Source organism: Leptonychotes weddellii, chromosome 1 (assembly GCF_054177405.1).
Source record: "Leptonychotes weddellii isolate Sample4059 chromosome 1, ASM5417740v2, whole genome shotgun sequence".
NCBI lineage: Eukaryota > Metazoa > Chordata > Mammalia > Carnivora > Phocidae > Leptonychotes > Leptonychotes weddellii.
This window is the reverse complement of record NC_138369.1, coordinates 132,228,415-132,254,516: the sequence shown is the minus strand read 5'-3', so window position 1 is coordinate 132,254,516 and position 26,102 is coordinate 132,228,415. Positions and strand designations below refer to the sequence as shown.

The 26,102-nt window shown below is 43.0% G+C and overlaps 2 protein-coding genes across 13 annotated transcripts in view; one reads left to right on the top strand and one right to left on the bottom strand.

Moving 5' to 3' along the window:
* The window catches only part of PARP9 (poly(ADP-ribose) polymerase family member 9), a 29,199-nt gene extending 12,273 nt beyond the window's left edge, over positions 1-16,926 (bottom strand). The window contains exons 1-8 of one of the 12 annotated variants that reach the window (XM_081832921.1): positions 16,614-16,923; positions 13,721-13,851; positions 13,523-13,622; positions 12,685-12,721; positions 9,995-10,842; positions 7,116-7,340; positions 5,735-5,953; positions 2,936-2,996 (exon numbers count right to left, since the gene is read on the bottom strand). In XM_081832921.1, the coding sequence (XP_081689047.1) occupies positions 2,936-2,996; positions 5,735-5,953; positions 7,116-7,340; positions 9,995-10,842; positions 12,685-12,721; positions 13,523-13,622; positions 13,721-13,851; positions 16,614-16,835 (1,843 nt within the window). In that variant the 5' untranslated portion in view covers positions 16,836-16,923. The other 11 variants (XM_081832914.1, XM_081832909.1, XM_081832907.1 and 8 more) reach the window with 11 other exon arrangements.
* Positions 16,927-16,977: 51 nt separating this feature from the next.
* DTX3L (deltex E3 ubiquitin ligase 3L) lies at positions 16,978-25,997 on the top strand. The gene is made up of 5 exons (XM_081832996.1): positions 16,978-17,276; positions 18,230-18,441; positions 20,339-21,889; positions 22,378-22,595; positions 25,641-25,997. The coding sequence occupies exons 2-5, from the start codon at positions 18,268-18,270 to the stop codon at positions 25,708-25,710; spliced, it is 2,013 nt and encodes a 670-aa protein (XP_081689122.1). The 5' UTR covers positions 16,978-17,276; positions 18,230-18,267; the 3' UTR covers positions 25,711-25,997.
* Positions 25,998-26,102: the final 105 nt, after the last annotated feature.

Here is a 26,102-nt window from a genome sequence, read left to right as displayed (position 1 = left end):
ACTCTACTAACTGGAATTCCTTTTCATATCTTATCCGTATGTAATAGGACATTTTACGCCTCCACGGAATTTGGAGCTTAGCAGCTTCTACTGCTTGACATGGTACCTCCCAGCAGAAAAGGTCAGGGAACTTGATTCCAACCCACCCACGTGTACCCTTCTCTACAATCTCCCTCCATAAGGAGCAAAGATATATATAAAAAAGTAGACTCTGTGATGGATTAGGATAACTCTCAACCCAAATTGCAAAAAAAAAAAAAAAAAAGTTGGCGGGCAATGGACTAGATGAGGGGAAATTCACAGGCGAGGCACTATCTAGAACATATAAAGAATTCTCTCAAGTTATCAAGGAAAAGGAAGAACCTAGTACTCAGCTGGGCAAAACATTGCACAGAAAAGGAAACACAAATGGCCCAGATATGTGTGAAAAGATGCTCATCTTCGCTGGCAACCAGGGATATGAAAAATTATCCACCAGATTGGCAAACAATAAGTCTGATGATATTAAGGGTTGGGAAGGATATAGAGCAACTGGAACTTCTGTATATATTTATGATGGATATAAAACTGGAAAAACTACTCCCATAATTATATTTGGTAAAGAAATTTTTGTATGTGTGTATCAGGAGATATGTATAAGAAAGCTCACCTTCTCCTTTGTAACAGCAAAAACCTAGAAATGACCCACATGTCCTTCAGCAATGGAATATTATTATAGCAATGAAAAGGAGTGAACTTTAGCTATTTGGATGAATCTCAGAAACATATTTTGAAGGGGCAAAGTAAATTGAGCAACTACTATGTTCTAGGCATTGTTCTAAGTGCTTCACATAAATTATTCTGTTCACTCCTCGCAACCTTCTTAGTACTATCAACAGCCCCATCTTACAAATGAGGAAACTTCTTCAGAGTTATTAAGTAACTTGCCCATGGTTATAGGACTAGTAGGTGTGGGCAGTCTGACTCTAGTACTCACATAATTCTGCCTCCCTGTAAGTGATCTGAGGTTAGCAGTGGTAATTAGCATCTTTCCCCCTGATGGGTGGTAACAGTACCAGGAGAGACCCAGAAGTAAGAGAGGGTCTGAGTTTAAAAAAAAAAAAAACCCCAATGTTTTGGACAATAGAAGTGACACGTGTTCTTAAATTGGAGGCATAGGAATTTTGTTTGTTTTTTAACCCTTGTTCTGCCTGGGAGTTTATATTACCTTTTAGGAGAAAATAGAAGCAAGACATGGTGATACTTCATTTATCCATCATTACCAGGGGGGGAAAAAATTGTTCTTCTGGGTAACTAATTGTTCAGATCACTAAAGGATACACTTCTAGCACCAAATACATTAGTTAAATATTTATGAGTTAAATTACTTAGTTTATTAGGTAAATATTTATTAGTTAAATATTTCTAATGAAAACACATTTCCCTGCCTTCCTAAATAGTTTAACTTTTCCTTGATAATCTGAGATCATCACCATTAGCCATTATTAATGTCAATTATTGTCTTGCGCTATAATTATAATTCCTTTACAGATGTCCTTAAAAATGACTGAAGTAAATGTTAACTCCAGGCCCTATTATTCAGACTAATAACATAGAGACATGTGTATGTTCTTTTTCCATACTGTCCTCACCTAAGCCTCCTATCTACCTTCCTTAGATTCAGTCTTGTTCCCCACATATGCACTGCATTTGTTTGCTTCTCTGCATTTTCTTTGCCTTGGGTGCCCCACCCCACCAGCTCTAGCCATTGAAAACCTGCCATCCTCAAAGGCCAACTTAGAACCACTCGTCCAGGAAGCCATTCTCAACCCCTTCAGGTCAGAAGGACTCTCCCCCTCCTCTGGGCCCTCTAGGTAGTTCGTCCAGCCTCTCATTCATTATTCTTTGGCCTTCGTTTAATGCTTTGCAATTTACAGAACATTTTGACGTACATAATCTCCAATTATCCTGACAAAAGTCTGTCATTATCCTCCTTTTACAGATAAATGAACAGGTTCATAAGAGGCACAGTCACAAACCACAGCTCTTCAAGTACCCCCTCCTTCATTTCCAACACCACTGGACCAGAGCACGTCCATACATGAGCTCTTCTATTAAAGTGTATAAGCAAATCGTTGTGACCCTCATGGGAAATACCCTAACAGCTTCTATTGCTCATTGAATGTCCAGTGTTTTTAACATTTATAGACTACTGTAGATCAAAAGACCATTTCAGAAGTATATACGTCCCAGTTGTCATGAGGCCATTTCAATTCCATCAACTCAAACTCCACTAAAGGAAAGGAGTTATACAACACAGTCAATCTTTCTCCAACATCAACCAGGGTTAGTTAAATCCATTGATCCACAATTCTGGTTCAGTAGCAAAACTAACTAGGAGCTCCTGAAAAATATGCATGCTTGGCCCTGATCCAGAGCTCCTGAGTCAGAATATGTAGAATTGGGGGCCATACATATTTTTGTTTGTTTATTTGTTTAAAGTTTCTGTCATGATCCTAGTGATTCTCAGGTTTGGGTAGCATCAGGTAAATCCATTTATTATTACCTGGTATGACTGAGATATGTTTTCTATAATGGCTAATGAGTAACCCCATTTAGATGTGATCCCATTCAGAGCGGAAAGAGTAACTGGCTTAGTCAGCTTATTGAGGGGCAGAATTTTTCTTAGAGAAAAATTATAGAGAGCTATCTATGAAGGAACTACCCACACTGTGGATTACCCACTGTGGCTTAGCCTCTCTCTATTCCTATCACGAAACTGGACTGGGCAAAAATAGAATCATGTTCAGATACCGAGCAAGTTAGTATCCGAACAGGAGAAAATATATTTGGCTTATTTCTTCTTCTTGTCCCTTCTATTAGTTAAAATGATGAAGAACAGGATGAGCCCCTGGTGGGTGGACCCTACTTCTAGGCCGGTGAATTTCTTACTCACCACTGTAATTATTGAAATCACGTAGCTTGGTTTTTCTCTCTGCCACTTCAGCGCTGAAAGCCTATAAGAAGCAAAACAGAGCAGTCATAAGTGGGGCTTTTAGCCATTGTCATCAAAATCCCCCTTCCTACCTGCATAAACCACACTTGGCCTCATCCACTCTGTCAATCCCCATCCCCACTGCCACAGATCTACAGCAGCCTTTTGGAAAGTCCTAGGAAACAGCAATCACAGCACCAAATTGTGTCGTACCACGATCTATTAGAACACCTAGGGGAAACAGGTATAGAAAAACCGGAAGGAAAACCAAAACCTGGTATAAAAAAAAAAAAAAGAATGTATATGTATATCCCAAGGCAAAATGTAACCATTCGTTCATTCCACAAATATTAATGCTCTGGTTATTGCATATTAGGCACTGAACCAAGACTGCGGCCATGTCACCGGAGAAGACAAAAATAGGCAGATGCTCTTGTAATTAATAAAACAGAAATGCACTTGAAAAGATTGTTCTACAGTTTCTCCTTAGCACAGTGCCTGGTTGATGCAATATATGGCAGCTATCTTTATTATTATCACCTAGGGGAGCCCTCAGATTGTGGTTGATCTTACTATTTTTTTTTTTTTTTGAACTGCCACATACATTTTTGTTTGTGTATTGAAGAGAAAGAACCTTCTTTTCTGATGCAGTTCATCCCCCTTGTAGGAAGATGGTACTTCCTGAGCCATTCAGGGATGCGCTTGGGCCATCTATCTGGGCCCATCGATCGAGCTCTGCTTTAGGGGGAACTTCATTTGCAAGACAGGATGATTCACTGTGTCTGGAAGGTGAGCTCCTTCACTGGGTAACTGGCTGGCAGGTCAGCTGTGGAAGAGACACACTGGTGTCCTGGAGCTGGCTGACATTGGCTAATGAGAGCTCACCGTGGGCATCTCTTCCTAACTGCACCTTCAGAGATGTCAGCAATGAATATCAACAAACGCTACAAACCTCCCTGTGCCTAGTCAAGCAGCAAAAGGAATAAGAACCTTAACACTTGTTGCAGGAAAGTGGAAGCTAGAACAAGTATGAGTTTGTTTTCTTGTAGGGAGAGAGAAAATGGCAACCACCCACCTGGAGACAGTCTGTGAGGTAGAAGAGTGAGCAGTCAGAGGACTAGTGTTCAGAGCCACTCTGTCTGCCAGGCACCGAGCAAGGCCCTTTCTACCCAAAACCCAGACCCACGCCTGGGAGCTTGCGCTAGCACTTGGATGTTGCCATTGGCAGAATCAGAAACCTGTCTTGAAAATCCATTTTAAGTTGCTGTATCTTATTTCCTTTCCTTTTTTATTCTTCCTTAACATCATGACAGCCCCTTCTTGAAGTGCCAGCTAAGCGAGAATTAAAGCCCAGAGATGGTACTTTAAAGGTGGAACAGCACAGCACTATATACTAATTATGCTGAATATATCAGGGACCTTCTCACATGTTAGAAACTCAGGTTAATCTGCCCACTCTAAAACAAAAAGCTGAGGTGAAGTGAAAACTAAAGAAGCTGGACACACAGATCTCTGCACTCAGACACACGGACACACTCCCCTACACACTCGTCCCTCCCTTTTGTATCAGACCACAACTGACTTCCCTCGGGGTCACCTACAGAGAAGTTAAACAATTGACTGAATTTGGGGACAGTACTGGGGACATGGCAAAAGTGGTCAAAGATACCTCTGTGTGAAAGAATTAATAATCTAATTGGGAAGAAAAGATAACAAACAAGTCACTTGGTTTCGTCTTCAGGTCAGCACTCTGAATTACAGTTCATGACAGCTGATCCAACAGCCAGCCTTCATGGAGGGCTTCCTTGGGTGCCTGGTACCATTCTAAGTGTTTTATGTGTATTAACTCATTTAATGCTCACAACAGCTCCAGAGGATGGTAGTTATTATCCTCCCTTTATTTTACTTTTTTTTTTTTTCAAATAAGCTCTACGCCCAAAGTGGGGCTCGAACTCATGACCCCGAGATCAAGCGTTGCGTGCTCTACTGACTGAGCCAGTCAGGCTCCCCTATTATCCCACTTTAAAGATGAGGAAACTGAAGCACAGAAAAGTATATTAACTTGCCCCAAGAAGTTGACCAACTGGAGAGGAGAAGACAAAAAATTTGTTTTAAATATGCTGGATTTAAGATGACAATCGGATAACCAAGTGGAAATGAGAGAGGGTTAGGTGTATGGGTCTGAAGGTGGCTCAGAAGACAGGACTTTGCAGAAACTGTAAGAATACTTGTGTTCGGGGCGCCTGGGTGGCTCAGTCATTGAGCGTCTGCCTTCGGCTCAGGTCATGATCCCAGGGTGCTGGGATCGAGTCCCGCATCGGGCTCCCTGCTCAGTGGGAAGCCTGCTTCTCCCTCTCCCGCTCCCCCTGCTTGTGTTCCCGCTCTCGCTGTCTCTCTCTCTCTGTCAAAAAATAAATAAAATCTTTAAAAAAAAAAAAAAAGAATACTTGTGTTCTCAGAGCAGGAGAGAAGAGTGAGGGGCAGAGGACCCCAGACTGAAACTAAAAGGTTGCTTACCTTTGAGGAGCAGGGGGAGAATAAAGGCCAACAAAGGAAAAGCGGGAAGTTAGGTAGCAGGGTAACATTGCTGCTCTAATGACAGTCTTTACTAGGTCAGAGGTGGGCAATTAAAAAAAAAATTAAATTCACCAAGTTAGAACATCACCGTGCTGTGCCGGGCTTAGCTCATGTCTTACATGATGTTATTGAATGAATGAATGAATGAATGAACTATAGGACATTTCTAAAATATTAACTTACCATATATGTCTCCAGTTCTTCTGGAAAGATCACAAACTTTACAGTTAATTGTTCTTTCAAATGGCATTTGGCAAAAGTTAAAACTTCATCAAACATAATCTCGGCTGCTATACTGCTCTGTATACCAATGTTTCCAGTCCCAAGGGCAGGAAAGGAAATAGAAGTTTTATTTAGTTCAAGGCATTTCTCCAAACATTCCCTCACTGCAATTCTCAGTGTCTGTAGGAAAAACAGATCAGCCTTTAAGTCAAAATAAAACTTCACTCACCCTTTGATCCTGCCCACATCTTACAATGCCAACCTCTACTCTCCCTCGGGGTCATGGCCATGCCTCCTTAGAGAGCAGGAAAGGCTCCACTCCGTGGAGAACCCATGACAGCCTTAAGGTTAGACGATGAGAAATAGAAGTCATTGAGGGGTCTGTCTGGGCGCCATGATTTCTCCCAGTTTATACAGCCTTGTCCATCTCCCCAGGTCAGAGAGCCAACCATCAGTTTATCCCATTTACCTGCCACTTCCAGGTTGAAACAAAGAGCTCTTGGAAGTTTAATAAAGGAGACAGAGGGAAAAATCCATAAGCAGCTTTATCCAACATCTTTAAGATATGTCCTAATGTTCTATGTAATTTTTTCTCGAGAAGTGCTAATATATTTGGCAGATTTAAACTTTCCATCAACATTTCAACATCCATACTGAAGTACAGGAAGGTTGTCTGTGGAAGGGCCTTGGAAAACTGGGGGGTAGGTAGTGACTGGAGGACGGGTTTGGGATTAGAGGGCTCTTAGTCAAAGAAGGACCAGAAATGGTGACAAAATAAAGATAGACAAAGACAGAGAAGGGGACTGTTTCCCTCTCTCCACATTTGAGTGGGTCCCCCCACTCTTTAATGTGTATGTTTTATGTGTCTCAGGTGAAGAGTTGGCCAGAAAGCCAATCTGCCAATCTCTACCTCAGGCATTGGTGGGAAGACACCACAGGTAATAGATTTACCTGGAATAATACTGGAAGGGAAATCCCAGGTCCTCCTGGCATTTAACTGATGGAGGGAAATACAGAGAGGCTGAATTCCAGGCCTGTTTAGGGAAAGGCCAACAGGGTAACAGAGGGGTGAGGTAAACAGGTGTGCAGACTGAGGGAGCCCACTCTTTCCATGTCTGTTTGCAGTATGCCAGCTTACAATTTAGACATGGGTTAGGTAATATTTAAAATTAAATTTCTTAAGATAACTTGTGACAACAACACTTTTTCTGTATTTCAGAGTGGTAGAAAATGAGGACTATCCCACTTACCAATATTTCATAAATGTAACGACATGATGGAACTTCAACAAAGACTATGTAGACTATGGAACTACATAAAGATAAACTTACTGTGAACTTACCTTAGTCTGTTTGCAACATCTTGAATCCCACAACACATGGTACACGTATTGACAGGGCAATTTAAATCCTTTTGTGACCACTACGAACTGAGAATCTTGTATCTCAGTAACTTTTTTATCAAATTCCAATTCTATTTCATCTCCTGCTTGTTGTAGGATTGATATTGACACAGGTCCATATCTAAGACCACAGAGTGGATTTACAGAATTAACAATTACATCTGTCTGCAAAGGAAAAAAAAAAAAAAAAGACGGACAGGATTCCTTGTTAAATCACTTTTTCCTAGATGTTCAGTTTGCTGAGGAGCTTTGAAAAAATGCTTTTGAAGATCTTAAATTCACAAGACATCTTTTGTTTGTGTGTTTGTTCTGCATAAGGTATCAATCAACGGTGGATAGAAACTCATAATTCCATTTGATTGCCATGAATCATTTGTCCTATTCAGAAATTAGGTGAAGTGCGTGGATGATACAGTTCTGACTGCAAATGTGTGTCAGCCCCTTGCTGCCCTATAACGCCATATTCCAAGATTTGGAGCATTCCCTGTGATTTGTTTTAACCTTTATCAATACATGGTTTCATCCCCTGCCCCACTGCCATCACTTTTGGCTATTTCTGTGTGAATTTTCTGTTCTGTTTTAAAGAGAGTGGAAATAAAATTTCTTGGGAAACTTCTACCTCCTAATGCTTTTCTTCTTAAAGAAAGCAGTACATGGTGGGCGCCTGGGTGGCTCAGTCGTTAAGCGTCTGCCTTCGGCTCAGGTCATGATCCCAGGGTCCTGGGATCGAGTCCCACATCGGGCTCCCTGCTCGACAGGAGGCCTGCTTCTCCCTCTCCCACTCCCCCTGCTTGTGTTCCTGCTCTCGCTGTCTCTCTCTCTCTCTCAAATAAATAAAAAAATATATATATATATTAAAAAAAAAGAAAGCAGTACATGGTTAAAGAAAATACAAACGAGACAAAAAAGTCTTCAGTGGAAACAGGCCTCCCTCCTGCTGGGTTCCTTGGATGCCCGATGCACCCACCTGTCCTGCAGGCAGCCACTTTTACCAGTTCTACATCTGTCTCTTCGGAAATGGACTGCATACGCATGGGCTGTGTATTCAGTAGTATCACCCTTAGTTAGCCCTCAGACCTGGGCTACAGGGGACGGTATCCTTCTGCTCCCGCCCAGTGCTCAAACACCCCTAAATCATCCTGATGGCTTTGGTTCCTTTTGCGGGCAACCCAGGTACTTCTAATGGACGTTAATGAATGCTTCACTTGGAAAGCGCACTCAGAATTTCCAATTTGGGAGCATTGGCACCCTTGAAAAATTTTAAGGTTCTTAATGTTGCTGGCCATAAAGAAATATAACAAAAGTTTAAAGGGTAAGCTATTCAACTAGGATGTTTCCACTTTAATTTTAAAGTGGCAAATTAATGACTTATTGAATAAATGTTTCATCATGTGGGGTCCCCTAGTCTTCTTTTCTAATTGTCTTGTAGAAAATAAGTGGTATTTTGGGGGCGCCTGGGCGGCTCAGATGGTTAAGCGTCTGTCTTCGGCTCAGGTCATGATCCCAGGGTCCTGGGATTGAGCCCCAGGTCGGGCTCCCTGTTCAGTGAGGAGTCTGCTTCTCCCTCCCCCTGCTTGCGTGTGCCCACGCACGCCCGCTCTCTCTCAAATAAATAAATAAAATGTTAAAAACAAACAAAGAAAATAAATGATATTTTTTCACTTACGATTAAGTCTATTTGATTGTGGCCATAGAAGAAACTTAAGTGTGACATCCCTGATCCAGAAATAAAAAGAATATAGCCTTATATTCTTTCTCTTCCCTGCTGCCCCCTTCACTTTGGCATCAATAATTTGCTGAAAACCCAGATGCATGCCCAAACTGAGCCCTGGGGCTACAAAGTGAATAATATACAAAATGAATAAGCCATGATCCCCAGCCTTAAGGTGCTCTGCCTAGCAGGGGAACTGCACCAACCCAGAAATACCCAAGTTCACTGTTACCCTGATTCCCTCCCCTCCTTGCCAGGGCCCTGGCTTTGGCCCCCCACAAGCGCTGGCTAAATGCTAAGTTACCCTTTGTATTCTCTCCAACCGCTGACAGAGAGCAGTATCCTAAGTATACAACTTACAGCTCCGCTTAGATCTCCTGACTGGCCCAGTCCGTGATTTTCAGGCTCTCACCACTTCTATGTCTCTCTGATCAAGTCATACTAACCACCCAGTTCATACCGATCATAACTTGAGATCAGATTCAAAACTCCTCCTGCCTTCTGAATTAATCTTTCTTGGTCCACTGCCCTACACTCTTGTCATAAATTTACATACTCTTAAACATTATGAATCCATTTTGTATTAAGACTTTTTTGTTTACTCTCGATAGGTTGCTTCAGAAATGTTCAGATGGTTTGTTTCCCCAGTGGGATTTTTCAAATTGCGAATTTTTTCTTGCATAAAAGAAGTCTAATCAATTTTAAGTTCCTTGGAATCAAAGCTCGTTCTATTTCCTCCTGGTGCCTAAGAATAATGGCAATAATAATCATAAATAGTTATCATGTGCCAAGCTCTATTCTAAACATTTTATGTGTATTGATTCCAGCTCTCTGATATAAGTGCTATTATTATTCTCATTTTACAGATCCGGAAACCAAGGTCCAAAAGATAAAATAACTCGATTGAGATCACCCAGTTAGCAAATGGCAAAGCTAGCGTTCAAATCCAGATGGTCTGTCTCTGAAGTCCATACTCTTAGCCTTAACAAGATGCTTTCTAAATAGCATCTGAAATAGCATATATATATATATTTAAAACTACTTGATAGGTAATAAACAGCTCAGGGATCTCCTTTGGCAGTGCAAGAGAATAGAAACAAAGACTTACCTCCTGCAGTTGAATGTAGCCCTGGACAATCTGGAGAGTCACATTGTTCACGATAATTGTCTTGAAAGGAGGGGTGGCTTCTTGACTCATGCGGGATCCCAGCTTGTTCATCCTTAGGATTACTTCTGAAGCATTTTTAAAGGCAGCAACAGTAGGATGCTCATTGCTTACCAAGTGAATTTCTTTCAAATTAGTGGCCGGTTGCTTCTCTCGGTAATAAAAGCTGATAGTTTCCACAATGATCTGTGTACACAAGTCCAGAGGGAACTGGAAAATCCCAGAGCTCAGGGCTGGAATTGCTACCGTCTCAATGTCTGGACTGATAAAGGTAACATAATTCAGAATACTTATAATGGCCTCTTGCAGCTTATAGGTACATGTCTGATAATATTTTGCTGTCCACCTAGGCCCAACAGCATGGATAATTAATTTGCAGGGAAGTCTCCCTGCTTTTGTGGTAGCTATTTTACCAGTTGGTATTTTACCCACTCTGGAAACTAATCTTCTGCTCTCCTCTTGGATTTCAAAGCCGCCAGCATTCACCAGGGCCTTGGCCAGGCCTCCCGCATGAATAAGGTCTTCATTGGCTGCATTCACCACAGCATCAACAGCATGTCTGGTGAGGTCGTCCTTCCAAACAGATAACTCGAGCCCAGGAATTAGCATTTCTCTGAAGACTCGCTGAGACTCACCATTACCCTCCAGGGATGGAGAGACCAGGGTACAGATACAGTCAAATTTATTCTGAAGGACTTCACACAGCTGACTCTCATTAGTTTTTAAAATTGTGAAGTCATTGTGATTAATGGGAATTTGCCAACTGTGGTCTTCTTCAGGAGTGGCAGTCTCTGGAAAAGTAGAGAAGATTAAAGAAATGAGCATGGGTTCCTTTGAAAAGGGTGTAACTCGACCTCACGCTAGGAGACTGAGTTTCCCATGTGCAAAAGTGAGATGAACTTCCTCTCGCCCCCTTCCTAATCCGCCTTTTCAACCAGACATGTAATTAGGCCAAGGACATACAAGAATTTTTCATGGTAGGTCACCTGTAAAGTGCTTAGTTTTGTGCCTGGCACACAGCACCTACTAAATGGTAGCTACTACACCACAGTGATGGTGGCGAGAAAACTATGTTTGTGGGGACTCACAGATTTTTAAAATCTATGTAAAAATGGTGACTCTGGGACCATCCATGCTTAAGGCCCATGTGCTGGAAAGGACGTAATTATGAGTCAAATATATATGGAGGCTTTAATTCCTAACTTGTTTGCTTTTGCCAGTGTCTCAGTTTGGGGTTCTTTTAGAAGCAGACTCTGAGACGAGGATTTGAGTGTCAGTTTATTTGGGAGGCGATCCTAGAAAACACCAGGGGTGGGTGAGGAGGAGGAGGAGGGCAGAGTGGGACAGTGAGACAGGAGGAGGAAGGAAATGAATAAAAGGTGTGTTACAAAGCAAATGAAGCCTAGCTCCGCTAGGGGGCAGTGCAGATCATGTGTCTCATAGCTATACCTCCAGTGGGGTAAAAAAAATTGGGGCCTATTTATCCAACTGCCATCAGTCACTGGTTGAGGATGCTCCTGTGTGGGCATGGTCCAGCAAGTGTAGGAAGCACTGATGGTGCTGAGTAAATAATTCTTCATCATATTCTAGTTCCATGGCACAAATCTGGTGGAATTAAAACTGACTAAAAGTTATTTTTATTGTATGTGGCGGACAAGATGTGCTGCTCAGACACCCCCCTTTCAAGGCAGTTATGAAGGGGAAATATGGCTAGGCAACAGTATCTAGTGGTTAGCCACTCAGGGTCCATTTCAGCTTTCCAGCCAAGGTCACGCTATTCTCAGGGGTGGCCCCCATCAGTGGCTGAGCAAGGCCATTCATGTTCAACGTGGGGCTCCCAAAATGAGCGCTCTCAGGCTGGCAGAGCTTTGTCAGGTTTTCATTATAGTCTGAGGGCTCCACCTACCCAATCTGGTTTCTTCTCTTGTCCTTTCACAATAAACCTTGTGCACCCCTAACTCCAGGTCACTTTCTGCTTCCTGGGGAGCCCAACCTGTGACACTGTTTTCACGGAGCTTAGGGCATCGTTATTATATGCCACTGCGAAAGGAAAAATGATGCCAATTAAACCATGGCGCTCTACGGACTGATAAGGAGTAGCCCCATTTCAGAGATGTGAAAAAACTGTGAGTCCTAAAATCGATAAAATGGCGTAATTCATGACATTTTACTTCAACGTCCATTTTTAATCTGAGCCACCCAGAAAGATCTCTGGAGGCCTTAATGACCTAAAAGAAGCAGCACATGGATAGACAAATCCAGCTGGCCTGCGCTTTGGCTGAAAATCTCAAGTTGGCCACTCCTATGATCAGGTAGGTTCCATTCGGCTCATACAACACTTGCTAAGCAAAGGGACAATCAGTGGGTCACCTCTTCTGGCCAACATCAGCTCTAGCGCTGTGGTCCGAAGATTTCACATCGTGTGGGCAAAGGCAAGGATCATTGGGGATGCTGGTGTCCCACTGCCCCTGAAGCAGTCTCCTTTGTGATGCATGCACTGGGTCCCCAGTGCCATGCAGTCACACACCTGAGCACCTGGGGAGGGGGGAGACATTTTGCTTCTATATTCCCTTTTCTCCACGGAGGAAAGATCTGAGCAGAGATCTTCGGAAACAGGAGTGAGGTGATCCTACCTGATTTCTCATTGTAAGCAGCTGCTCTGGAGGAACCCTGCAATAAATAAAAGTGGTTTAAAAAAATTTGTGACTGAGTGACTACAGGGTACTGATAACAAATACAGCCTAATAGACACAAAGCAACAACAACCCTGCAAAAAACACTAGGTTTGAGGGAGAAGGGGGACGCGTGTTTGTTTGATCTGTGTACCTGACAAACTTGAAATACTAAATGTCCCAGCAAACACTGACCCTGCCCTACTTCCCTGGAGGTCAATGCACTTCTAATTCAGGATGAGACGAAGAGTAGGAGATTAACACTTGAAAAGGCCCAAAGGTCACAGACCAAAATGATCCCAAACTCCCAGAGAGGCCTCCAATCTCCAAAGCCTTGTGGGGTTTCTCTAGACAGAACAGGAGACGTGGGAACATGCACCTCATCAGCTACACCTCCCCATCTACCAGTAAGGACCTACTTTCAATTGCTTATTTCATGATACAAGCCTGAACATGGAATTTTCCATTTAAACAAATGGGGTGCCTTTTCTCTATTTCCTTGTTTTCATTCCTCCTCCCACCTCCTCCCCTCATCCTGCAAAGGCAGAATTGTTGAATAAGTAGATACCCAGGTGACATTTTAAAAAAATCACCCATCCTCATGTTGACTCTGTTGCTTACATTAGCATATTCTTGATTTCCCATCTCTCACATGGTGCAAGATAAAAACTTTCATTGGGCTATTAAACCAAAGAAGAATGCCAAGTAAAACTAAAGACCCGAGGTTTGTAGCTGTTACAGGAAGAACTCTTGGTGTGAGGACCAAGGTTCATCGTTTATACACACTTACGTTTTTTACCTCGGAAAAGTCCATCCTCCAGGTCCCTGGGGTCTTTAAACGTTTAAACTCTGTTTTGCGTTTCCCAATGTAAACTGTTATTCCCAAATATGGTTGCCTGCTTCTAGGAATGAATAGAAAGGATGCAATAAACACGGACTAGTGTCTTAGGGAATTTGGTAAGAATACACCGTAGGAAGAGTAAACATGATTCCTGACCTTGAGTAGTTTTCAATTTCACTGGTGAAGATGCACACATTGTTTTTGCTGCTGTTGTTGCTGTTGACCTTCCATCCTTTACAGAGAGGTTCCGGTTGAAACCGTAAGGGCGGTTCAGAGAAGGAAAAGAGCTATATAGACAACAGCAGGGAAAGCTTTATGGAGGAGGTGAAGGCAGAGCCAGGCCTTGAAGGACGCGGAGCAAGCTTTTATATATCTAGGAGAGGAGGAGGATACCAAGAGGTACTGAGCACAGCATTAAAAAAGGAGGGCGGTGGGGGGGCGCCTGGGTGGCTCAGCTCAGTCGTTGAGCGTCTGCCTTCGGCTCGGGTCATGATCCCAGAGTCCTGGGATAGAGCCCTACATCGGGCTCCTTGCTCAGCGGGAAACCTGCTTCTCCCTCTCCCACTCCCTTTGCTTGTGTTCCTGCTCTTGCTATCTCTCTCTCTCTCTCAAATAAAAATTTTAAAAATTAAGAAAAAAAAGGAGGGCGAGGCGCCGGGGTGGTTCAGTCAGTTAAGCATCTGCCTTAGGCTCAGGTCATGATCCCAGGGTCCTGGGATGGAGCCCCGCATCGGGCCCCTTGCTCAGTGGGGAGCCTGTTTCTCCCTCTCCTCCCCGCTCGGGCTCTCTCGCTATCTCTGCTATCTCTGTCTCTCTATCAAATAAATAAACAAAATCTTTTTAAAAATGAGGAAAAACCAGCCTTAGGAGTGAGTGAAGACCGTGGAGGGTATTTGAAGAAAGAGGAGGCCATGCTTACACCACTGGAGGGCGTGTGTCACTGACTTTGTGATAAACATCCTTGATCAAATTAGAAAGAGAATATCTGGAGAAAAATGAGAAACTCTGCGAAAACATATCCTAAGATTCTCCATCTACCAGGGAGGAATTAAAGACTGAGTTTTTAGGAGAATGCCGACGAAAATGCTTAAAGATGCAGTTGCCCGCCCTTGTCACCCACATAGCTGCCTTGAGGCCTTGGAAATGATTTCTAATCCCTTTTTTGCGGAAAACTTTTGCCCCACTATCTACAGCAGCAAAGCACTATTATTCTTACAGGTCAGGAAAAGCACGAAGTCCGTTAGGATCCTAAAATGCGAGGACAAGATACATTTTCGCCTCCAGAGGGCACTGCTGCTTTCAAAAAAGGACAACTTCCGTGTCTGCTTGGCTGTGGCGCCCAGTGGGCTTTTGTTTTAGATGCTGTTGCACTTGTTTTTCCCTTCAGACCTGGGGATGTTCCTTGAAGCCCTAGGGAGAGACTTGGCCATGGGGGCAGCATTCATCTAACCCCCCCCAAAATAAAAAGAAGGAGCATAGTGCCCCATTCAGTCTCTTCAGCTTTTTTTTTTTTTTTTTTGAGAGAGAGAAAGAGCAAGCACACTGCGGGGGAGGGGCATAGGAAGAGGGAGAGAGGAGAGAGAGACTCCTAAGCAGTGGCCACGCTCAGCTCGGAGCCCCACCCAAGTCAAAGCTCCAACTCACCAGCTGCAAATATGACTCCCATACATATCTCTAGGCTATGCTTCTCCTGATCCTCAATTTTCAACTCTCCCTGAGCTGAGATCAAGTGTCGAAAGCTTAACTGATTGAGCCACCCAGGAGTCCCCTAAATCACTTTCGAATATGCCCCTATCCTCCTTTCCCACTGACACCATTTCATTTCTGGGCCTCAGAGCCTCTTGCCATACATTCTTCTTAAGGATTGAGATGTATCCAATTTTACGTCCTATTGTCTGAATAGGTATAATGTTTACTGGTTCAAATTTAGAAAAGCTTGAAAGGCTCCCTCCTACGCCCCCCTCCCCCACTACCTTTCCTTCCCAGATGCAGTCAGTGTCATGTGCTTCTCCTGTATCCTTCCAGAGGCATTTTTACACACAAGGTAGCATCTTTCACACACTCTTGGGCATCTTGCCTTTCTCGTGTCATGTATCCTAGAGATCTTTCCATGTTAGCACGTAAAGAGCTTCTTCATTCTTTTCACTGCTCTTTGCATTCCATTGTATAGATGCACCATAAGCTGTTAAACTTTTAGGTCCCCCTATTTATGGACATTTAAGGAGTTTCCAATCTTCTGCTACTGTAATAAAGGCTGTAAAGGACAACTTTGTACATAGGTCACTTCTCACAGATGTTAACTGATCAATGGGCATAAACTTTTAAAAATATGGCTACTAAAACACCTGAAATGACATGTGCCCCTCCCATTCTATTTCTATTGATCAGCACTGATCTAGATAGACCTTTCCTCTGTCCCCTCTCATCTCCTTCAAGGCCAAGTGTTCCCTCTCTGCTTCAGACCACAGGGCTTCTAGCGCCTCAGACGCTCCCCACTTCTCACTCTTTTTAAGATTCTGCTTCAAACTTACTCTTGGAGGCCTTAAGAGATTTGGCTTCCTTATTCACAAGTCCACCTTCCCTTACCAGCCTCTGAGGGCAGGGCCTTTCATCTTTCTTCCCTAGGACACAGGGGCATTACCCAGGTCAGTGCCGTTAGCCAAACCAAGGAAAGTCCCAAGAGCCAGTCTAACCAAAGGACAGAGCTGGAGGGAGGTCACTGGTGGCCCTATCATAATGCAGGCGAACCAATTCACATTTTAAGAGAAATACGAGTACGTTTCACCTGCATTCAGAATGTGAATTACATTTTCGCTGCAAATAATAGTAACAAGAAGAGAATGTAAAGGAATCATAAACACAGGAGAAACTTAATTGACTTAAACCTCTGAGCCGTCCCCACCCTCACAGGGGACACCTGGCCCTGGGAACCCGCTTCTCGCCCGCCCCCCACCCCCCCCCGCCCGACCCCGCAGGAAAGAAGCGGCAGCGACAGCTCCCACCGCCGCCCCGGGGGCCCCTCGGGGGCCCGGGGCCTGGACCTACTCACCGGACCGGCTGCGGCAGGAAGGGCGCCCGAGAGGAGGGGGGAGCGGCTATGCCTGGCACGGGGAGGGATTTCGGGGAAAGCGAAACTGAAACTTTCCGGCCCAGGACTGCGGGGCGCAGCTCGGCCCCACCGCCCCCGGAGCCCGACGCCCAGAGCCATGGCCTCGACCCTCCGCCCGCCGTCCCCGCTGCTCGTGCGGGTGTCCGAGTCCAGCCCGCACATACGCTGGAAGCTGGAAATCTACTTCCAGAGCCAGAGGTCCGGCGGCGGGGAGTGCACCGTCCAGCCCCTCTACCACAGGGACCAGGTCACCTTCCTGGTGAAGTTCCTGGAAAGGGCAGGTGAGCAGCGGGCCGGGGCTGCGGGTGCCGAGGAGCCTGGCCCCGCGGGATTCCAGGCAGACCCTGCTCATGCTGACCTAGGAGAGATGGCTGGAGAAAGTACGGCACCGTCTGATGGGGACAGGAACCGGGGGCTGCTGCTGCCTAAAGACACAGCCCAACGGGGAGGATAGAGCCCAGAAGTGCCCAGTGCGTGATCTGGTCTGACCACATTGTAAAGTTGATGCTTCCCAGTATCCTCACCCTAGCTCAAGTTTCTCCGCTCTGGGAAGGACACCTTTCCCTCCCCCCAGACACCTGTATGGAAACTCTTGTCATTTAGGTACTACTCCGTTTTTATGTTTTAATTATTCCACTGGTTTGTTTTTGAGAATTTCAAAAGTGGTATATACTCACTATAGCCAAGTGGGAAAAGAATAAAGAAAACCACCTGGAGATAAACAATATGGCACATTTCTTTTTTTTTTTTTTTAAAGATTTTATTTATTTATTTGACAGAGAGAGACACAGCGAGAGAGGGAACACAAGCAGGGGGAGTGGGAGAGGGAGAACCAGGCTTCCCGCAGAGCGGGGAGCCAGCCCGATGTGGGGCTCGATCCCAGGACCCTGGGATCATGACCTGAGCCGAAGGCAGACGCTTAACGACTGAGCCACCCAGGTGCCCAATATGGCACATTTCTTTGCAGTCTTTTTCTATGAATGTCAGTCAGTCAACATATATTTACAAAATTCTGACTGTACCTTTGATGTCTGCTGTTTTCACTTAAATTTATATAATGAGTATTATTCCGTATCATTGAAATGGAAAAACCGGAGACAGTTTCAGAAACGTGACTTTTAAAGAGTGTATCCCATTATCATGAGCTTTTCATTTCTACAGTAACACATGAGCTGGGGGCTCCTGGGTGGCTCCATTGGCTAAGTGTCTGCCTTCGGCTTAGGTCATGATCCCCGAGTCCTGGGATCGAGCCCCGCATCGGGCTCCTTGCTCAGTGGGGAGTCTGCTTCTCCCTCTGCCCCTCCCCACCGCTCATGCTCGCTCTCTCTCTCTCTCTCAAATAAATAAATAAAATCTTTAAAAACAAACAAAAACATAAGCTGCCCACGTTAGAGTTTGAATAGTTCCTCCACAGTGCCCTGTCATCAACCCATCATTCCAGGATGCAGGGAGCAGCCTTCTTGGGAAGCTGCTGGGGCAGGGTACAGATGCATGAATAAGAGGTTTATTTAAAGTCTTTCCCATGTGTATGTGTGTCTATAATGTCTCCACTGAAGCTAAAGAGGGAGTCTTGAAGAAAGAAAAGCATCAGATTATGATTGACAACAAACTTGTGACTATTTTTCTGGAGCCCACTGAGAATCCAATGGAGAGGAATGCAAGACCAAGAACATCTTCGTTGCCACAGTTACAGGAAGGGGTGAGGTCTGGTGAGAAGCATCAAAACAAAGAATATATTCCTGATGTTATGGATTCCTGTCTCCAAAAGGTAAGGATTGAAAGTAGGGGGGGGTATATTCTTACCCCTTCCACTCCATTCACCATACCTTTCATTATTGATCCAACCACCACTTGCTGATGACTTGCTAGGAGGCAGGCCCTCTTTTGGGCATTGGGACACAGAAATGAACGCAATAGACAAGATCCCTGCTGGGTGGGGAAGTACATAGAAAGACAACAAGCAAGTAAACAAAATAAATGAAACAATTTCAGGCAGTGGTATGTGCTAAGAAGAAAATAGAATGGGGTTTTGCCTTAGAGGGTGACAGGGCCAAAGTGAGGAAGGGGAAGGAGGTGATGCTGCTTCTGACCAGAAGTCAGAGACAACTTCTCTGAGGAGGTAACATTTGGCCTGAGACTTGAGTGATGAGAAGGAGCCAGCCATGTAGTAATTTGGCAAATCAATATCAACTTCCTGTTGTGTGCCAGGCACAGTCACAGAAACTGGGGATATAGCTGGGCGCATAGACCCTGCTCTCAGGGACCTTACCTTCTAGTGAGTGAAACAGATAATGATAGTAAAAAAAAAAAAAAAATAGATATGTAAAAAATGTGTGCCGGTGATAAGTGCTAGGAAGAAGAATAAGACAGGAGAGATGATAGACAGTGACATATCATCTTTTTTTTCCAGACCATTATTTTAAATAAGATACCAAGGAAAACCTCTCAAATGAGGTAATGTTTGAGTAGAGACATGAATGAAGTAAGGGAGCTACTAAGTGAGGTAAGAATGTTTGGGGCGGAGGGAAGCCCAGGTGCAAAGGCTCTGAGACATGAGCTTCTGTCCTAAACCCTAGGGGCTTCAAGGAGGGAGACCACTGTGGCTAGAAGGCAGTAGGGAAGAGAGAGAATGATAGGCGAGGAACAGGGAGAGGGAGCCAGAAGTCAGGTCTTTGGGGGATGAAGGTAGGGACTTTGGATTTTAGCTTCATCTTAGGGGATTCATCCGATGGTTTTGAGCCAGGGGACTGGGGTGATCTGGTTTATACTTCTAGAGGTTCACTTTGGCTGCTGTGTGGAGGACTGAGTGTAAGAATGGGGCCAGAGTGGAAACAGGGTGAGAGCCCAGTTAGGAGGGGTGGTGGCAGGCCAGGAGCAAGATGACGGTGGCTTGGACTCTGGGTGGTCCTGATGGAGATGTGAGAGGTGGCTGGATTGGGGAAACATTTGAAGGAAGATCTGGACGAAGGATGTTACATTCGGAGGAAAGAGCATGTATGAAAACCTTGAGGAGAACAAAACATAGAAATCTTGCTTTTATATTACATTCAGTTTGCATCTGTCATTTTTAGCTTAATCTGGCGTTTTTGTCCTATATTTGAGCTTCCAAAGGACAGGACTTAGAGGGCCTAGCAATACTGCATGCAGTTAGGTATTTAGTTTAAAAAAGCGGGGGGGGATACTGAAGACGAGAAAAAACAACAAATAGGAAAATACATCCTCTTCAGATTTATGGCTCCCCTCGAAGCTCACAGACTCTTGTGAGAACCACAGCAACTTGCCCAGAAAGCAGACGTGCCTTCCCTCCACCCCATTCCCCAATAGTGGAGAGAGCGGACGGCTCTAGAATCCAGACTTTTTGTCCACACCACTTTTTAAATATGCTCGTGCCCAGGCTCGACATTTACAACAGAATCTCTGGAGATGTACCTGGGCCTTGGCTTTTCTGCTTGTTTGTTTTTCTTTTGTTTTGTTTTAATTCCCCAGGTGATTCTAATGTGCAGACAGAGCTGAGAACCTCTAGGCTGTAGCATGCTGCATCCTCTGCAAAAAGGATTTGAAAGAAGTCACCCTCTGGTTGTTTCTCTGGTCTCTAGGCATTGTCTTGATAGGAGACTATAGGGCTGACGTCTGAGAGCTTATATTTGTTCCTTTTAAAATTTCAGATCTTTCTTAGTGTCACGGCGGACCTGAACTGTAACCTGTTCTCTAAAGAGCAGAGGGAACACATAACCACTATCTGCCCCAAGGTCAAAAAGATGGAAGGGGATGATGGAATTGAGAAGGTGTGTGGTACCTTTGGAGATATTGAAAAAATACATCATTTCTTGAATAAGCAACTCCAGGAAAGTGGGCGCAAAGATGAATCTTCCCCTTTGACAATGGAGAGCGAGCCACTCAGTCAGCAGGACCAGAACAGCTGTGTTGCTCCCTTTGAACCAAAAACCAGGACAGAAGACAAAAGCAACCATCTTGAAATTCCTTTGCCTTTCTTTGAATACTTCCAGAAAAGCCATCCTGATAAAATAGACTCAGTACAGAGAAGATTTGGTGTAAAAATAAAAATAACAATTCAGGAGAGTTCTCTGAATACTGTCTATTTAGACTTCACCTCCAATCAATCAGGTGATCTCAAAGCCGCTAGCGAGGCTTTTGTCAGTGAATTTCAGAAAACCGTAGCATCTCTGGAGCAGAAATGTGTTGCTTTCGCAGATAGTGAGCAGGCAAATAAGATCAAACAAGAATTGAATCAACGGTTTACAAAGCTCCTTATAAAGGAGAAAGGAGGAGAATTAACTCTCCTGGGGACCCAAGATGACATTTCAGCTGCCGGATATTTTTTTGCCCCAAAAGCCTCTGAAAGTCTTGTCATGGGACCTGTGAAAATATCGACTCCCAAATGCACGATGAATGAAATTGAAGTTGACACTGCTCACTATCGGCTTGTAAAAGCTGAATTACTCCAGGAGATGACAGAGATAGAAAAAAAGTACAATACTCAATGTCAGGTTTGGGGAGACACTAAGAAAATCCACATTCTATTTGAACCTAAGGACAAAGAATTCGATCTGTCTGCCCATGCGTATGCAAGTTTCATCGATGCCTATCAACATGTGTCAAGTCAGCTGATGAGAGAAGTTCTTTCACTGAAACCTCTGGGCCAAATGAGAAAGCACTTACGTCAGACCAAGTTGGCTGATGACTTTAGAAAAAACCATCCACATGTACACTCTGTACTAAATGAAGAGTCAGTGACTTTGACTGGGTTGCCAGATCACCTTGCAAAGGCAAAGCAGTGTATCTTTAAAAAGGGGGGAATGTCCCCGTTAGCTGGAGATAAAAGGAATGAGGACGAAGAAACACCCATGGACATTGATGGTAATGATTCAAAAATGACTTCACCAACATTCCAGCACTCTGCCAGTTCTGGGGCGTCGGGAGTGGACAAGGAAGAGGATGTATGTAGCATCTGTATTGACATCATTAGTAACAAACAAGTGCTATCCAAGTGCAAGCACGCATTCTGCACCTCTTGTATCAACCAAGCCTTGTCCTATAAGCCGGTCTGTCCTGTGTGCCAGACTTCCTATGGTATCCAGAAAGGCAATCAGCCAGAGGGGACCATGGCTGTCACTGTCCTAAGTAGCTCACTTCCAGGTTATGAATCCTGTGGCTCCATTGTGATTGAATATAACATGAAAGGAGGCATACAAACAGTAAGTGTTTCTGAGCATTCTTCCCAGTATGCTAGAATTATCAGAGCAAGAGACTGTTATGGTGCCGATTACTGGATATCCCAGGGAATTATTTCCATGTATATTTCCATATGCAAGGGCTTTAAATGGGAATAATAATAATGTCAGTAATAAAGGTAGCAATGTTTGCTTATAACTTAGGTATCTTTTGTGTCTATTAAGTCAGAGAAAGAGTGGTGGTGCTTATGTGTTAGAATAGGGCAAATCAGAAGATGGATAGTGTTTCCAGCATGAATTTAGGGAAAGGGAGAAATATGAATTACCGGGAATATGTGCAAACCTTTTATAAATATATATATATATTTATAATATAAATTTATATAAATATAATATATATATTATATAAATATATATATAGTTTGCTCTGTCTGCAAATGAGCACATCTATCTGTGTAGTAAAATTTAGACTTGGGAGTGTTTTCATGTGATACTTTCTTGTTTTCATACAGAAAGAGCACCCAAACCCAGGAAAGAAATACTCTGGAGTACGACGAAGAGCATACTTGCCTGATAATGAGGAAGGAAATGAGGTTTTGAGACTGCTTCGTAGGGCCTTTGACCAAAAGCTGATTTTCACAGTGGGGGATTCTCGAGCACTAGGAGTCTCCAATGTCATTACGTGGAATGACATCCACCACAAAACGTCCCCTTTTGGCGGACCACAAATGTGAGAACCTTCTGAAACATAATGATTGCTAAACAGGATTTAGAGGTTGTAAAATATGGCAGTTTGAGGAGGTGGCTAGAAGGAGACTTTATAGCAGTAAAGTATTTTTTTGAAGTAAAGTTGACGGGCGCCTGGGTGGCTCAGTTGGTTGGGCGACTGCCTTCCGCTCAGGTCATGATCCTGGAGGCCCGGGATTGATTCCCGCATCAGGCTCCCTGCTCAGCAGGGAGTCTGCTTCTCCTTCTGACCCGCCCCCCTCTCATGCTCTCTCTCTGTCTCATTCTTTCTCTCAAATAAATAAATAAAATCTTAAAAAAAAATACTCATGAAGTAAAGTTGACATACAATGTTATATTAGTTTCAGGTGTACAACAGTTGATTTGACAATTCTATACATTACCCAGTGCTTACCACAGTAAGTATAGTTACCATCTGTCATTGATTTTACAACTGGAAGTTTGTATCTTTTAGTCCCCTTCACCTCTTTTGCCTATCCCCCCAACTCTAGCCCTCTTTCCCCTAGCAACCACCAGTTTGTTCTCTGTATTTAGGGACTGTTTCTATGTGTGTGTGTTTTGTATTTTAGATTCCACATGTAAGTGAAGTCATATGGTATAGTTCTTTCCTGACTTATTTCACCCAGCATAATAACTTCTAGGTCTATCTATGTTGTTGCAAATGGCAAGCTTTCAACTTTTTATGGCTTAGTATTTTCCCTATATATATATATATATACACACACACACACACACACACAAATACACATATATATACACACATATATATGTCATAGATATGTAATCTTCTTAACCCATTTATCTATAGGTAGACACTCAGGTTGCTTCCATAGCTTGACTCTTGTAAATACTCCTGCAATAAACATAAGGGTGCATATATCTTTTCGAACTGTGTTTTTGTTTTCTTTGGGTAAATTACCCAGCAGTGGAATTACTGGATCATACAGTATTTCTGTTTTTGACTTTATGAGGAACCTCCATACTGTTTTCTACAGTGCCTGCACCAATTCACATTCCCACCAACAATACATGAGGGCTTCCTTTTTTGCACATCCTTGCCAACACTTTTTCTTGTTTTTTTGATACTAGCCATTCTGACAAGTGTGATGTGCTATCTCATTGTGGTTTTGATTTGCATTTCCCTGATGATTAGTGATATTGGGCACCTTTTCATGTGTCTGTTGGCCATCTGTTATGTCTTTTTTGGAAAATGTCTATTCAGATCCTCTGCTCATTTTTCAATCAGGTTATTTGTGGGGTTTTTTGGTGTTGAGCTATAATGAGTTCTTTATATAGTTTGGATATTAACCTCTTATCAGATTTATCATTTGCAAGTATCTTCTCCCATTCAGTAGATTGCCTTTTTGTTTTATTGAAAAAGCTCTTTAGTTTGATGTAGTCCCAATAGTTCATTTTTACTTTTGTTTCTCTTGCCCAAGGAGCACATCCAGAAAAAAGTTGCTAAGACCAATGTCCAAGAGATTACTACCTGTTTTCTTTTAGGAGTTTTCTGGTTTCAAGCCTTACATTTTGGTCTTTAATCCATTTTGAATTTATTTTTGTGTATGGCTTAAGAAAGTGGTCCAGTTTATTCTTTTCCATGTAGCTATCCAGTTTCCCCAGCACATTTATTGAAGAGATTGCCTTTCCCATTATATATTCTTGCCTCCTTTTGGTAGATGAATTGACCATATAAATATGGGTTTATTTCTGAGCTCTCTATTCTGCTCCATTGATCTATGTGTTTGTTTTTGTGCTGGTATCATGCAGTTGTGATTACTATAGCTTTGTGGTATAGCTTGAAATCTGGAATTGTGACACCACCAGCTTTGTTCTTTCTCAAGATTGCTTTGGCTATTTGGGGTCTTTTGTGATTCCATACAAATTTTAGGATTAAGTGTTGAAGTTCTATGAAAAATACTATTGGTAATTTGAGAGGGATTGCACTGAATCTGTAGATTGCTTTGGGTAGTATGGAAATTTTAACAATAGTAATTCTTCTAATCCATGAGCATGGTGTATTTTTTAATTTGTTTGTGTCATCTTCAATTTCTTTCATCAGTGTCTTATAATTCTAGAGTACAGGTCTTTCACCTCCTTGGTTAAATTTATTCCTAGGTATTTTATTCTTTTTGATGCAATTGTAAATGGGATTGTTTTCTTAATTTCTCTTTCTGCTCTGTTATTAGTGTATAGAAATACAGCAGATTTGTGTATACTAATTTTATCATGCAACTTTACTGAATTCATTTATTAATTAGGGTAGGGTATTTTGAGAGATGCTAGTCTGGAATGATAATATCATAAGGCAGAAATATTGGTTCTATCATCTTCTACCTTCCAAACCACAAAATGTCACACAGGTACTAAATTTTGCATTAAAGGGAGGGAACTTCAGAATCTAGGATAAATGGTATCTAACGTGATTTAATTTGGGGTTTCCTGTCTATTTGGAAGATAGATCCTAGCAATATTATTTACTTTGCCTTCTTTTGAAATCACCCTTTCTTTTACCCTCCCCTCCCAATGGTCCATAGAGATTGTAAATTCCCTTGGCCAATAGTACTCTAGGAAAAGTCTCAGTTAATGGTGGTGGAAGTTGTATTATAGGTAATCCAATTGTTTTTTACTTGCTCTTTATGAAATTCAAATAGAATGCCTCAGACCCTTAGTATTCAAAAGGGAATGCATCCTGAGACTTTTGAAAATTTCCCAAATTAGAAAATTCTCCTGTAGAATATGATTACCCTCCATAATATATAGTGTGGTATGACTTTAGGAGAGTCACTGCTTACCATGAGCTGAAAATTTTTCAAAAAGTCTTATTGGAAGGCAGATGCTGGGCAGACAGCTAGGCTCACTTACCAGCTAAATGGCTCACATCTCTACACTTACAAGTGATTGTAAGTCATCTGCCTTCACGATTGTTTTTGAATGTTTGCAACACTGAATATTAATGCCAGGGATCTACTGTACAGATTCTTTAAGAGCATTTATGAAGAAACTAAGGGGCTTTTTCCTTCTGCAGGTATGGCTACCCGGATCCTGGTTATCTGAAACGTGTCAAACAGGAGCTGAAAAATAAAGGAATTGAGTAAGAAGACCGCTGGAGGGATGTCTTGAGCCAAGCTTTCAAAAAACACAGTTGAAGAGACTCCTTTTAAAACTTTTCATCTCAATGAGGCACGTGGGTAGCTCAGACAGTTAAGCATCTGCCTTTGGCTCAGGTCATGATCCCAGGGTCCGGGCGCTGAGTCAAGCTCTCTGCTCAGCGGGGAGCTTGCTTCTCCCTCTGCCCCTCCCCCTGCTTGTGCTCTCTCTCTCTCTCTCTCTCTCTCTGTGTGTCAAATAAATAAATAAATAAATCTTAAAAAATTTTTTTTCATCTCAAGAAGTGGTCTGTGTAAGAGTAAGGATATGCTAGTCTGTCATTTCTGGAGTGTTACTTTTTATGGAAGATAAAAGCTCCAAAGATTTGTGTGATTTTGTG